Source organism: Antedon mediterranea, chromosome 11 (assembly GCF_964355755.1).
Source record: "Antedon mediterranea chromosome 11, ecAntMedi1.1, whole genome shotgun sequence".
Lineage (NCBI taxonomy): Eukaryota > Metazoa > Echinodermata > Crinoidea > Comatulida > Antedonidae > Antedon > Antedon mediterranea.
Genome location: NC_092680.1, coordinates 16,877,040 through 16,892,922, shown reverse-complemented (window position 1 = coordinate 16,892,922; position 15,883 = coordinate 16,877,040). Strand labels below are relative to the sequence as shown.

General features: G+C 33.4%; 2 protein-coding genes across 2 annotated transcripts; one reads left to right on the top strand and one right to left on the bottom strand.

Moving 5' to 3' along the window:
- The first annotated feature begins 427 nt into the window (after positions 1-427).
- LOC140061932 (probable ATP-dependent RNA helicase DDX59) lies at positions 428-9,610 on the top strand. The gene is made up of 15 exons (XM_072107933.1): positions 428-522; positions 1,209-1,725; positions 2,939-3,109; positions 3,482-3,557; positions 3,734-3,853; positions 4,205-4,351; positions 4,500-4,582; positions 4,825-4,873; positions 5,062-5,138; positions 5,516-5,644; positions 6,339-6,442; positions 6,577-6,643; positions 7,001-7,198; positions 7,881-8,101; positions 8,501-9,610. Exons 2-15 carry the CDS (start codon positions 1,216-1,218, stop codon positions 8,550-8,552), a joined length of 2,004 nt encoding a protein of 667 aa, XP_071964034.1. The 5' UTR covers positions 428-522; positions 1,209-1,215; the 3' UTR covers positions 8,553-9,610.
- A 95-nt stretch (positions 9,611-9,705) lies between these two features.
- On the bottom strand, positions 9,706-15,699 carry LOC140061933 (ATP synthase subunit alpha, mitochondrial-like). Its single transcript, XM_072107934.1, has 11 exons — positions 15,590-15,699; positions 14,394-14,475; positions 13,921-14,090; positions 13,530-13,703; positions 13,257-13,423; positions 12,808-12,956; positions 12,252-12,403; positions 11,707-11,931; positions 11,341-11,448; positions 10,748-10,892; positions 9,706-10,275 (listed from the first exon to the last, which is right to left on the bottom strand). The coding sequence occupies exons 1-11, from the start codon at positions 15,647-15,649 to the stop codon at positions 10,043-10,045; spliced, it is 1,665 nt and encodes a 554-aa protein (XP_071964035.1). The 5' UTR covers positions 15,650-15,699; the 3' UTR covers positions 9,706-10,042.
- Positions 15,700-15,883: the final 184 nt, after the last annotated feature.

The following is a 15,883-nucleotide window of genomic DNA, read 5'->3' as shown; positions in this document are numbered from 1 at the left end:
TAATAGGTCATCGGAATTATTTACCATTTTGAAAAAAAATATGCACGATTTGTGTATAAACATTTTTTTTTAAAGTGTAGTGATTTGTTAGTTATAGGCATAAAGCATTTGCCCTCACATACTTTTTATGAATAAAAGAGACTGGGCCTAGTATTAATAATGATAAATGATTTGCTTTAACATATGCTATGTTAATATATTAATATTTGTATTGGATTGTAATAATAGGCATATTACTTGATATGAAATATTCATCGAGTAAAATAGGCCCTATATATAAAATAGAATCTGTTAAAACTTTCTGAAACTCTACCTGGATTTTAATTCAACTTTTTTAGATGATACGGGTACGATGATACGACGGGGGTGTACGGTAGTATCAAAGACTCTAGAGGGCGACGTGATAAAAACAAACATTCGCAAAATAAAAAAGACAAAACAACATGAGGAAAAGGAAATCTGCTCCTAAAAGAATTTCTTTTTAAAAGTAAAATGTGAGGAAGATTACCGGTAAGGTGTGAGGTGAGTGTTATTGATATTATAAAGTAACAGCTTTTTAAAAAAACAAAATAAAATTAGCAAAGTGCGTGAATCGTTAAGTTAAGTAAACACAAGGCAAGGCTAGGTAGGGCTAGGCTCTAGGCCGGATCCGGCTAGGCCTAGGCCTACACTTAAAAAAGGGCCCGGGTAGGCTAGGCCTATGATATAATATAACAGGGCAGAGGGTCATGGCGTATAATCGCCGGCCGCCAGTGTAATTTCGGCCGCAAAATTTTGGTTAAACCTCTTTCAAAAGTTATTATTCGTACAAATTATCACGTTTGAAATGATATGAATCATGATATTATAATATGTTTTAATAATAAATAATTTAGAAAATGAATGATTAATTAATTTGTTTTCAATTGTATGACCCACTTACTATACGACCCCCGGAAGATGTGCGTCATGGGTGCGTCATTTACAAATAATTATTGATGGTGTGTCAATATGTCCGTCACTTTACCTCTCAAAATATCATAAAAAACATGATCACAGTGTATCAAAATGGTCATGGTCACCTAAAGGTAAGTCATATATTTTATGCATGGCTGCGTCAAAGTATTCATAAGGTATGACGGACAAATAACGCACCTCTCCCGAGGGTCTTATAGTTGGTAATACAATTTAGAAGTGCATAATAAATATTATTAAATATTTGTTTTCAGTTTAAACATGTTTGTTCCACGTTCACTTAAAGTTGCTTCCACCAGAATTACAAAGCCACCTTTCAGAAAACAAGTATCGAACACAGCAAATTTACAAACTTTTAATACATTAGTACATTCTGAAGCTAAAAAAGACACAGTAGAGCAATCTAAATGTAGTAACAATGACGATAACAACACCACCAATACAAATACAGATGAAAATGAAATGAAAATAACGTTGGATCATAACCAAGATTCGTTTGATCTCCTTTCTACAACAATACCATCTGAGGATGATGATATGACTAACAATACAATTCACTATGAGAGCCAGGAAGACACTAATACTACTGTAAAGTGTAGGCCATCGATAAAGTCATACAGTAAAGAACAGAGATTTCCAGCGTCAGGTGAACCGGTATGCGTTATTTGTGGTCGATATGGCGAGTACATTTGTGACCAGACGGATGCGGATGTTTGTAGTCTTGAGTGTAAAGCAAGGAATTTAGCACGAACTAAGCAATCAATTGATGAGGTATTTATTCACTAGTGTATGGACTAAACCATTATCTTGAAAGGGTACCAAAAATAAGTATCTGAAAGCTAATAATTGTTTCAATTTATTTTTGATTTATTTTAGAATAAGCAGTCCCATAAGTATGCAATAGCATTTGCTTTGTGTCCCAAGTTTTTGAATAAGGCCGCTGGAAATACATTAGATGGTTCTCGTCAGCACTTATCAAAAAATTGGTGAGGGATTTTTGTCAACGTTCATCTTTCATCACAGTATTTTAATTAAGTGAAATAAACCTTGAATGCAATAATGCCGTAGGCAGAGAGGTAGCCAGGCACGACGATCGATCGCGAAATGTACGAGAGCAGCAGACCAAAAAAAAACGCGGTAGACCTCGTTCTGATGATACTATAAAGCCTGTTTTCCTGTCGACGTTAAGTTGCGTTGAGTTGGCATATTCAACAATTTAACAGGAAAAGGGGGTAAAAATTAACGTTGAAAATCGTTAAAATCTTAAATCGTTAAAGTTGAACCGAGTTCAATATCGCGTGTGGATACGACAAACACACGCTCACCACACACGCCCAGACAAGAATAGGCTCAAAATACGGATTGATGTCGGTCCGCGACGATTCATATACACACTTTATGTTGCGAAATCGTGCGATCACAGAATGGTTTGAGCGTTCACGATCGACGGGAGGTGAGTCGGATTTTCATGAAAGAAAATATAACAAAATTTGTACTTTTCCCATGTTTACCCCTGTTTTTTCTTAACAAATACCATGGAGTAAAGCTCCATGCAAATACACAAAGATGAAAGATGAACTTTTTTGGTGCGGGGCCTAAAATCGCGAGCGGGCGGTGACGAGAACCATGTAATGTATTTCCAGCGGCCTAACTGTAATTTAATTTTTACCAACATTTATTTAATGTTTAAAAATTACCGACAAATTTTCTCTTACCGATAATAATTATTTGAAGTCTTCTACAAATGTGTCAGAGAGGTAAATTAATGTTTTGCCTCTTTTCTCTGATGATTGTAATGTGTACACAGTACGTTGATAACACTGCGAAAACGTAATATTCGGGTGTGCTATACTGAGTATAGTAGGGCCTACAATTACTTCATAGAAGAATGGCAAAACATATAATAAATTTATTTTCTCTTCTGCCTGATAATATTAAAGACCACAGACAATAAATAACATAATGATTTGTACTTATATTTTAGGATGCAACAGTAGATAATTCCAGTGATCAGTACCACCAAGATGATGATGCTGACAGTGACCAAGATCTACTTGACATGGGCCCGTCACGCTGCACAGCTGGCTACGCATATAGAGAGCATCCTACTTTGGCTAGCCTAACAAAAGAACAAGTTCATGAACTTAGAAATCAGGTTATATTTAAATTTGTACAGTTATTTTTATTGTAAATGTGTTTTTGTCTGTGATGTTTAATGTAATTTTGTAAATGGTCTTGCATTAGTTGGAAAATACAACCAAATAGGCCCTACTGTATATAAAAGTTAAAAAACAAACTGTTTAGGCAATTGTTTAGCCAGATTGCTTCCAGTACAAAATACACAATATGAAACATTGTATTTGTTATTTCGCCGTCAACCTCAATGTGGCTTTGGGTATTTGTTGTGTATTATTAGCTTTCAGATACTTATTCATACACTAGTGAATAAATACCTCATCAATTGATTGCTTAGTTCGTTCTAAATATTAAAAGTAAACTTACATAATATTTGATTTTGTTTTCAAAGGTTTCAATTTTTGTTGAAGGCCTGAACATTCCAAAACCAATCATTGAGTTTTCCCATTTGAGTTTGCCTAAAACAAGTAAGTTTGTACTTTTCGTACTGAATGCTCATGTAAAGAAAAACAAAAATATACAGCATTATGATAGTTGTTACCAATATGCATGTAGTCATTGTTACAAAAAAAAACCTAGTGAAATACACTATCTGAGCAATAATCTTAGTCTGTTCTAGTTGCCATTTTAAATTCCATTACAGTGGCACATAACCTTAAGAAGTCTGAATACAAGAGTCCAACACCTGTTCAAATGCAGGTCATACCAGCTGCTCTTCTAAACCATGATCTCATGGTTTGTGCGCAAACAAGCTCTGGAAAAAGTAAGTTTTATTTTAAACAAACGTTTGTCTATTTTAATAACAATAATGCTATGGCGAAATACTCACATTTTGCAACCCAGCAACTATTATGACTTTTCTCAGATAAGGACCATAAACCGTTGGTCCACAGTTTGTCTGTGTGCACTTTAAATAACCAAGTTCATTATTCAAGACGAGTAAGGGGTTCACAACATAGTCCTGTATCAGGGGTATTACCACCTATCTGATAAGACAGTGATAAATTTACTATTGGTAATCCTTGGGAACATGTGCCAAAATACATAAAATAAGATAAAAATATCATTTGTTATGGACAGGATCAATCATAAAAATAATAACTTTTTTTTGCAGCTGCCTCGTTTCTGATTCCATCCACACTACTTATCTACAATGAAGTTCATGAAAAAGAACAAAAATATAAACCGATTGTTATCATCTTGACCCCAACGAGAGAACTGGCTATGCAGATTGAGTCGCAGGCTAAACAAATTATGAAAGGTACTTAGTATTTGTGTAATTTTCCAAGAAGACTTGGCCTACCACCAGAAAGATGGTTGAGGAAAGGCTTGCCCTAGTGGCAGTAATCCAACCTTAGTTTCCAGTTAAGATAACATATATCACATTTACCTTTTTTACAATGCTTTAGGACTACAGAACATGAAGACTGCCCTCATTGTTGGTGGATTACCCATGCCTCCTCAGATTCATAGACTCCAACAAGGTGTTCAGGTAATGTATAATATGCAAATTATCAGCAAATGAATGAGCTTTTCATGCAAATAAATATTACATCCCCAACCCTCTCATAGGCAGATCTATCCATAAGATAGGACATTAGGTTAAGTTTAAAACTTGACAATTTTTAGGCACTGCGCACCACTGGATCTGAGTCTCCCTCTCTCTTCCTGTCATTCCCAAGAAATTATTTGATTATTTGTTGATCAATTTTTTTTCTTTTCATTTCTATTTAGCTGGTTATAGCCACACCTGGACGGTTGTTGGATCTTATAGCGAAAGAAGGTATAGCAAAAAACTTTTCACCTACTGTTTGGTACAAATTGTACTTTATGCTAAGTATATATTGATATGTACTTAACGTAAAGCACAATGGACAAATATCTGATGAATTAGATAATAAACTAAATAAAACAAGCATCTCAAGAAATCGGTGTTCGATATTATTGTAAAATTCCTGTTAATCATTTCAGAGATATGTTTAGATCACATTAAGTTATTGGTGGTTGATGAAGTAGACTCCATGTTACAGATGGGCTTTCAAGATCAGGTCAGAGGTTAATTATTACTACAATAGTAAACTGTAAAAACTGGAAAACTTTTCCAAAACCATTCTGAAAATCATATTTTCAGGAAAAACCAGACACACACATTGAAAATAAAATCAAACTCCAAAAAAAAATCAAATTAAAATCAAATCAAAGGAAAAAAAAAAGAATATTAACAGAACGAAAGTTTAAACTACCCAGCAATAATGCTTAAAGGAATGATGTGTTGTGGTCAGTAAATATGACAAATAAACTGTGTTTACTTTTTTGTTCTGATATGCTTTTTATTATTTTTTATCTATTCAGATCCACCACAGTATTGTTGTTTTCAGTAATTTACCATATAAATATATGTATATAAATTATATTTTCATAAAAGGTGATGAATATAATGAAGGAGCTTGAAGATGATCACCAGACCATGTTGTTCTCAGCTACAATACCTAAAGCAACAGAAACGCTGGCATCGACATTGCTACATAATCCTATCTATATCTCAATTGGAACCGTAAGTTCATCTTTGTCTACACTATCAAACTTTATGTGACAAAAAAATGTAATGTGACCTATGGGTCCATTATTTGCTCATCATTTTGTAGAAGGGTTTTGACCAGGAAATAATTTTACTAATCTCATATTAGAGACTTTACACAACAGGAAATGCAGGATGGCAGCAATTTTAACTATCACACACTGCACGTCCCAAGCTCCCATATTCTGTGGACTTGAAAATGTCAAGAAAATATGTATTATTATACAATTCTACCTGTAATCTGTTGGTTTTACAAAAATTTACATTTGCTGAGGGTAAAAATAGCGCTTGATTGGATGGTTGAATTAACATAAGCATGAAGGAATAAGTTTAACCAAGGAAATTTAACAACAGGACGCTGAGTTCGACTAGCAAAGATAGGATATTGTAACAGACTTTGATGTGCTGTTACCCTTCGACGAATTCATACAAAGCCTAGAGTTTACCCTTTGATCTGCCCAATATCAGCGTCTTGTTAGATTGCCTTGGTTTAACCTATGACCTATGGTTTAACCATACAATGAACACAGAAACTGTGTCCACCATGCTTCTTCTATCCTAATATGTGTCTTCTTAACTTTTTCCCTGAATGAAAAGAGTGACTGCGGTACAAAATATGTATTGATTAGCACAAAATGTTATTTGTCTTTTCTCGTATTTGTTATTTCAGCCAAGCACTCCTAGCAGTTCAGTGAAGCATACAATCTTATGGGTTGAAGACCCATCAAAGAAAAAGAAGTTATTTGGGCTCTTGCAGGACCCAAAACACTACAAGTATGTTGTGAAATGACCGATATCAATTTTCGTAAAACAGAAACAATTTAGTAAATAATGGTAAAAGTATAAAATAGTTAATCTTGTATGTCCCATTATTTTATAGAGTAAATTAAGTATTTTTCTTTTACTAGACCTCCTTTAGTAATATTTGTGGACTCCAAACTTGGCTGTGAGATGCTTTCACAAACAATAAAAAAGGTAAGATTATTAAAAATTGAAATTACTGAATATATATATATATATATATCTTGGTATCTTTCAATACTTATATAAGTAAAATACATTTGCAGCCAAATGCTAAATTGCATTTTTTACAGTAAAAAATATCAAATATCAAATACATTAAAATGACATGAAAAAGAATAAAAATCATAAATTAAACAATTTTATCATTAAGTAACCGTGTGATGTAAGGGTCTATTAGATATAATGATTGGTTTTACAAATTTATCCCTTGAATTGTCTATTATGTCTAAAGCTCTGTCTATACTATCAAACTATATGACTTACCTGGCATTTAAATGAAACACAATTTATTTTGTTTCTTTTCCTTAGATATGTGGATATAAAGTAGCCACTTTGCATGGCGATAAAACTCAGGTTGAAAGATCTCAGACTTTACAGCATTTCCTAGAGTCAGCATTTCCAATCATGGTGTGTACATCTGTACTTGGACGAGGGATTGACCTTGTAGGGGTCAAACTTGTTATCAACTTTGACATGCCAAACACTGTTGAGGAATATATTCATCAGGTTAGTTTGTGATCTTTACTGTGAATTGCAAATGATATTAATTATTGTATCAAATAAATTTTTATTTTCTTCATTTGTTTAAAAAATAATTAAAGTTAGTTTTAGCAAGGCAATCTAACAACAGAACACTGGCTCGCCTTGCCAAGAATTTGTAACAGTCCTTTGATTTATGTCTGGCTGCGACAAATACCAACAGCACTATACTATGTACATATTCTCTGCAGACATGGAACTGATCGTGTCGCAGCCACAGATAAACCCTTTGATCTCCGGAGCTCAGCATCCTTGCATCCTTTAGTTATACAGAAACAATTGTAAATCTATTGTTTGAAATTTTACATGGCGAAATCAAATGTTGATATAAAGTTTGCAGTACAACATGTATATTAGTTAAAAAAAAACTGTTGAGTTTCTCTCTGAAAAGAACGGTTAATATACGGGGTGTACCGCAAAATTTATATCAACAATTGTACATACGCACTTGACAGTGACCAAGGTGTAAAGCTTTGTGTACACTATCGAACAAGTTTGACAAAAAAAGTGTGATGTGACCATATATGATAATAATATGCATAAATTTGGTAGTGATATGACATCATGTGCACATTTGGCCATGAAATTTTGTCAAATAAATTTTGATAGTGTAAACAGAGCTTTATGAACTTACTCTATTGTTTGATAGATTGGAAGAACAGGCCGACTCGGTGGGAAAGGGACTGCTATTACCTTTATTAATAACGCCAGTAAACACATCTTTCTGGAGTTTGTCACAGCACTGGAGCCGTTAGGCATCCACCTACCAATTGAATTATGCAACTCACCGCATTTACACCTTCAACGTGAAAAACATGAACGTAAATCATCAAAATCAAAAGCTGTCTTCTCACGAAAACGAAAAAGCAGGTGAGATAAATAATGCAGTAAAGGCCAATTTACACAGACGAGCGGTAACGGTAATAAAAATATAGAATCTATGTTATTCCTTATGACCATTTACACATGATGTGGAGCTAATGGACAGTTTCCACTCATAATAAAGATTCTTACTGTTACCGCTTGTCTGTTTAAATTGGCCTTGATAAGTATTTTAATTTCTTTGAAATAATGATAATAATAATGTCCTGAATTTATAAAGATCCTAATGTTGTGAAACCTCTAAGCGCTGTACATATTATTACCCCGGTCATTTTTGGATCAAACACGTATGGAAACATACTCCCACAATGCAGCTAGTAATCAGCGCAAAGTTGTGTCTTGACCTTACAATCAGTAGCACAACTGATTATATTTGCTTGTTTTCAGGGAAGGCGTAAAGGATATGCTTCAGAAACGAAACTGGAAAGTGACATTTTAGGCAGAACCGTTGTGTCAAAAAAAGAAAATTACAATATCTGAAATAGGAAATTACTGAGAACATGGTGCCAAAATGTATTAAGATTTGTTTTATAAAGAAAGATATCTTTCAAACTAGACACATACTTTTAAGGTATACTGAAGTTATACTATGTAACACTAATGCTTCTTTTAATAATAATGAAAAAAAAACAATTGTTAAAAGTTTAGGAAAGTTAGCAGAAATAGTTTTATTTTTCAGAATATACTACCTCTAGCTATGTATTTAAGTTCAATTAAATGATCCAAAAACTTTAGTTTACATTCTAATTTTTATTTTGTAAATCTTGCTGTATAATAGAAATTGCAAAAAAATTATTAACAGCTGCAAGAATTCTTCCACTAGAATTCTTCCACTAGAATTTTACAATTCCTGCAGACATTTAAAAATTGATGTTTACTTTAGTGGCATGGTGCAAAAGGGTTGAAATCAAACACGCTGTATATTTTCTAAACCTTGTTTTGCTTTTTTACTATTTATACTTAATTAAAGTAGTGAACAGTAGTAAAAATTGGTGTTGTGTTATTATTGTAGTGTCTAAATACGTCATTACTTTTAATTGGGCAAAAACTGCAGATAAAATCTGTGATGCTATCAGTTGCTTTGTAAGCTACACTTGCAATATATCAAGTTTATTTGAATCAGTCGGTTTTAATTGAATAAAAATCCAAAATGAAACAATTTTTAACTACAGATGAAATAAATTCCTGTTAAATCAAAAATAATATTTAGAAATCCTAAGTAATGCGTGTTCAAGATTCAGAATCATTGAATTATCATCCTTCATCTTTCCATTTTGTTCCAGAACATTTTGACATTGATATGAAGGCATACCTTAAGCTGTCTACACTATCAAACTCTGACAAAAAAATGTGGATGTTGCCATATATGGACATTGACATATCACTACCATATTTGGGCACATCACACTTTTTTTGTCAAACTAGTTTTAAATACCATATTTGAATAAGGCATTTTATAGTGTAGACAGAGCTTTACAATTACTGCTGCCAATTTGCTTTCACTTAGTAGGAACAGTAGCTTATCCAGGTTTAAATAGAATATGTGATGCACCACTATGAACACGTGTACAAACGGAACACAAACAAAATAATTTATCATCACAATTTCTTTATTGCAAATTAAAGAGTTGTATCGTCATCTGTGTGACCAGTATTACATTTTAATATTATTATGGAATATTTAAAGTGACATTATTATTCCAACACAGCAATAACAATTAAATTTAATTTTAACATTTTATATATATAGATAAGATGGTACAGGGTACAACATTGTCGTGTGTATTTAAAAAAGTTTTAACATTTCTGATATACTTCTTTTTAAGTTATTAAGTCCAGCCGGTTCTTTAGGCCTACTAAAATTTTACTCTGGCGGTCAGATCAACTGGTAATATAACATTCCTACTAAATTTAATCTTTATTATTACATTATCCTTGGAAGGTTTCCAAGAATTTGAGAACTACTTCTTTGAGCTTGGCATCCGACGTTTCCGAGATGGCGCCCTCTTTTGCTATCGTTGAAAGAAGGTCTTGATGTTGACTGCGGATATGTTGCAAGAATGCTTTCTCGAAGGCTGTGATTTTGTTTGGTTCAACCTTGTCAAGAAGACCTCGTACACCAGCATAGATTACAGATACTTGTTCTTCGATCGCCATTGGTACTGTTAAGAGAAGGTTATGCATTAAAAACTGTAAACTTGACGCATAAACATGCGCGCACACACACACTGCGACCCTCAACTGAAAATTATTTTATTTGTTGGAAGAAAAAAGTTGTGAAGTATGGCGACTGGTATTATACATTTTTGCTTAATAAATGTCAATACCAACTAACATTATTACTACTTATTAATCACGTATACATTTTTCATGTGTAATGATGAAATCAGTCAGCAATAGAACACTTTTAATTTGGGACACAATATAATCTGTTAACTAAATTTACCAACATTCTGTATTTGTGTTTTCCAGAGCCTTGTCTACACTATCAAACTTCATGTGACGCGCCCAAATATGGACATGTCATATCACTACCATATTTGACAATAAACTCCCATATTTGGGCACATCAATCTTTTTTGTCACGTAAAGTTTGATAGTGTAGAAAAGACTTTAAAGTAATACTTTTCTTACCATATTGTCCTTGCTTGAGCAATTCTGTAAGACGTACACCTCTATTCAATTGGTTTTGTGTAGCAGCATCAAGATCTGAGCCAAACTGGGCAAAGGCAGCTACCTCACGGTACAAGGCCAACTCTAGCTTCATGGAGCCAGACACCTACAGCGAGAGTATAAAATGCCATAGTGGTAAATAATCCAGTTTGTGGAGCAAGATATTTTAACAAAAACAGTTTTCAATGCCCTGCACAAGCATAGTGCTATTTACACCAACAGTACATATGCATTTTCATGAGCTGTAAAAAGTCTAGGTCAGGATTTATTGTAGGCAGAGTTAGCTAAAAGTATAAGGAAGCTAAACAGTGGGAAAATATGCCTCCCATATATTTATTTACAGTTGTTTCTGGTTTTTTTTTGTGATTTTTTTTGTGCTTTGCAATTTATATCTGTCAGAATATGTTGTTTAGGCTCACCCTTTATAAACAGGGGTAAACAAAAAACAAAAAGATTGTGTAAGTACAAACATTTGTAATATCAGTAGTGCCTTTTTAAGTTTAAAATCAATGGCACTGGATAAGCAAAACTATTTTTTAAGCCCCTTCTCTTACCTGTTTCATGGATTTTGTCTGGGCAGCTGATCCTACACGACTTACAGATAGACCTACATTGATGGCTGGTCGAATACCTTTGAAGAAAAGCTCAGTCTCCAAGAAAATCTATATAGAAAACAAAAATTAACTTTATACTTTTTGCAATACTTTAATTTTTTTCTCCAGCACATATAAAAGCAAGAACTCCACTCAGTCATGTTTTCTAAAGGAAGTTTCAATAAAAGTTTAATTTGAGTGACATAATGATAATATCACTGCGAGTTTAATCATCCACATGAATATACATTACAGAAGTAAACTTCTTGTAGGTAGGTGGATAGTTTACCAATATCACTGATAAACACATACAAACATAAAACATACCTGTCCGTCAGTGATGGAGATGACATTGGTTGGGATGTAGGCAGACACATCACCAGCTTGTGTCTCAATAACAGGCAGAGCAGTCAAAGATCCACCTCCAAAGTTGTTGTTCATTTTAGCAGCACGTTCAAGTAGACGCGAGTGAAGGTAGAACACATCACCGGGGTAGGCTTCACGACCTGGTGGACGACGAAGCAACAGGGACATCTGACGATAAGCTACAGCCTGGAATGAATGAAAAATAGATGGAAATCTTGAATCTAATTTACTCAAATCAAATTATTTTTTTAAAAATATTTATGTATTTATGATTCAGATTTATGATTTATTAGTTAATGCTTGAATAAAATAATCATCTGATGCTATTTCAACAAATTGCTAGATGATAAATGTTTAAGCTATAATATTAATTAAAATATATTACATAGCATATCCTTTGTCACTTTGCAAAATATTTACAACATTGGTTTAATTTTCTGGACAATAAAGGAATTTCATTGCTCTCACCAAAACCACTTAAAAATGTTTTCTAGTTGTCCACTCACCTGTTTGGACAAATCATCGTAGATGATGACAGCATGCTTGCCATTATCTCTGAAGTACTCTCCCATAGCACATCCAGAGTATGGTGCAAGGTACTGCAATGGAGCAGCATCAGAGGCAGTAGCCGACACAATGATGGTGTACTTCAGGGCACCTGGCAAAGAAAATCAAAAGGGTTTAGAAACACTGAAGTAATTAAGGTATATATTATTTTTATTTTTATGTCTTTAGGCAATGTGGCCAAGGATTACCAATAGTAAATTTATCACTGTTCTATCAGATAGGTGGTAATCCCCCTGATACAGGGGCTATTTTGGTTAGCAATTTCTGGTTGTTGCTTACAGAAGTTCTTAGCTGTGACAAAGGTAATATTAGAGGAAAAAAAAATGCTTTTTAATTTGCTTGAGGAGTTATTATAAATACTGCCTGGCCGGATTTGATACACTTTATTATTTTGAAGTATTGTACACTGTAGGATGTATGTTTGTATTTGCAAATTGGAAATAACAAATGGTCTCTGTTTGGAGACAGAAAACTATGACAATAACATATTCTTACCAGCATCTGCAAGCCTTTTGACAATTTGAGCTACTGTACTTCTCTTCTGTCCAATAGCAACATAGATACAGTATAATTTGGATTTTTCGTCAGAAGAGTCGTTGAAGCGCTTCTGGTTAATCATTGTGTCGAGTGCTACAGCGGTTTTTCTAAAGGTAATAACAGAATATAAGAATGGTTTAACTGCATTATATAGAAATATAAAAATAATTGTCAGCTATTATACAAATAATGAATGTCTATGAGTACGATAGTACAAATAATTTAATTTCATGAGGTAAAAGTAAAAGAGAATTTTATACTTCACCTCATAAAATTTTATTTTCATACAAAAAAAATATATACTATTACACAATCGTTAAATAGTACGTACTATTGCACAATCGTCTAATCAAAGAGAGGAATTTATTTAGGTGTTATATATCATCCATTTTATATAAACTACCTACCCTGTCTGCCTATCACCGATAATAAGTTCTCTCTGACCTCTACCAATTGGTACAAGACTGTCTACAGCTTTGATACCCGTCTGCATAGGCTCACTTACTGAAATTCTTGGGATAATACCAGGAGCCTTCAATCCTGTCCTCTGTCTCTGCTTGGCATTTATTGGGCCCTACACACAATAACAATGTATACCAAATTACAGTTATACTGTCTGAAGATGTACTGTAAATATTATAAACAAAATAACTAAAAATAAGGTGGAATTAAATGTTTACCTTTCCATCAATTGGTGTTCCTAAAGCATCAACAACACGTCCTAGAAGTTCTTCGCCAACAGGCACATCCACAATAGCTCCTGTCCTCTTTACTACATCACCTTCTTTGATTAGTTTATCATTACCAAACACTACAATACCTACATTGTCGGGTTCTAAATTCAAGGCCATACCCTACAAAGACAGAATAAAATATACATTATTAGTATGCATTTTGTGAAAACTGAGAGGGGTGTATATTTTTGTTTTGATTCCCACCATGTTGTACAAATGTGAGCGTTATCTCAATCAAATGTAAACTACAACATATCTCTACCAAATTTACATTTTTCCATTTAAGCAAGCAACACTATACATTTCGTTTTACTGAACCAATTATGCATAAACTCACCTTTAAACCACTTGAAAATTCAACCATTTCTTCAGCCTGGATGTTTTTTAGACCATAGACACGGGCAATACCATCACCAATTGACAACACGCGTCCTGTTTCTTCCAAGTTGTCTTTTGATGTGTAGCCAAGAATTCTATCTTCAAGAATGGAGGACACCTCAGCAGTTCCTATTCAAAACATAAAATGCAAAGCCTTTAATTGCTTATTTTGCAATTCTATTTAAATATGAAAATGAAAAAAAAAAAGTTATAAAAAACTAATGATTTAATAAAAATAAAAAAAGCATGTCCAATTTTCCAAGATAAAACCGGGAACATTTTTGCCAGTGTAACATAGCCCAATTCTATACAAAACTAATTATTGCTACACTCATAAAAAATGACTGGAAAGAATAATAATATACGACTTTGTATTTTACATGCATGCCTATACATACAAAAGAGCATTTAGTACAGTAATGTAACCCTTACCACCACCAGCTGCATGTTGTGTTAATGACGTAGATAGATTCCTGTGAGCAACTAGCGTAGCACCAACACTGTTACGACATACCTACAAGACAAAAATTGCATAGAATGTTTGACTTAAAATAAGGATAATAATAATTGGGATTTTCTGCACTAAGGTGGTTATACCCTTTCTCAGTGCTTTAGCCTTCAAGTCTGAAGTTTGCACTAAATTGGAAGAAGACATGAGCGTGTTATTAGAATTTCGTAGCAAAGTATTTAATATGTCAAATAAAAGATTTTTCCATTTTTTAAAATAATGAAATGCATATTTTCAGGCCTGGAAAATATTTTAGTTACTAAATTCCATTAAAAATAAAATTAAGTATTCTGGGGCATACAACTTCTTAAGTCATACTCATAAGCCTATATAGATGAATGCACTGGCATTGAAATGATGGGTATTGAAACATCGGTAACGTACAAACACCGTATGCTAGCTATAGGTCTAGTCTTACGTTGTATAATTGCTGCATTAATTATTTTTCTGTTTTTGACAGACTCCGTTGATACAAATGACAAAATGGGAAACCCAGTATTTTCGCTAAAAAGAGTCTTCTATTTGTTTTGGCCTCACAATAAAACAAAATATCAATCCGCGCGCAATGCATGTTGGGATTTATAGCGGGCCACTAAAATTATTAGAATCGCCTTATGTTTCATATTTTTAACCATTTAAAGACGAAAAATGTCTAGTTTGTGACCTTAATTAGATATGAAAAACGTAGAGATAATGATTAATGGGTCTTTATTTAAATCAAAAAAAAAAGAAATGGTCACAAATCACTCAAGTCTCAACAACATCTTTTTATTATTGATTAATAATTATTAAAAGGCACCTACTTTTTGAGTGTAATAATAATAAATAACATTAATAATAAATAATATTAATAATAAATAGGTCTTAGTAAGGCTGAGGCAACATTTTAGGCTAGTAGGCCTGTAGTATAACAATGAGTTTTTCCAGGCCCTTCAATTAGGTTTCTTGCAAGCAACATTCCAGCAGGGCCAATCAGAAAACCTCCTCCAGACCCGGCGAATCACAACCCCCGACGCCGGTATGGCAGGTATAGTGCCGCTAAATTGAGCTGCAAAAACAAAAATACCATAACATGTTTCATTTTAATTATGTTCAATACATTCTCTCAATAAATATGTACCTTTGGTGCTTGTCGTGCTAGGCTACGAGCAACACCAGCAGCCACACGTGCAGACAACATTTTCACAATTGATTGAAGATTTGGAGGAAAATGGCCGGTTACCGGTAGAAAACCCCTGAAATATTAAAATGAAACCCGAAACACAGAAATAGTCAGAACTTATTAATTTAGAAATTAGAATTTAATTGTATTACGCAAAAATATTTTTAAAAGTAAATTAAAAACCTATTGATATATTTATTAAATTGTATTTTTTGTAAATCTAGAATTTATTTAGATTTTTTTGTTTTAAAT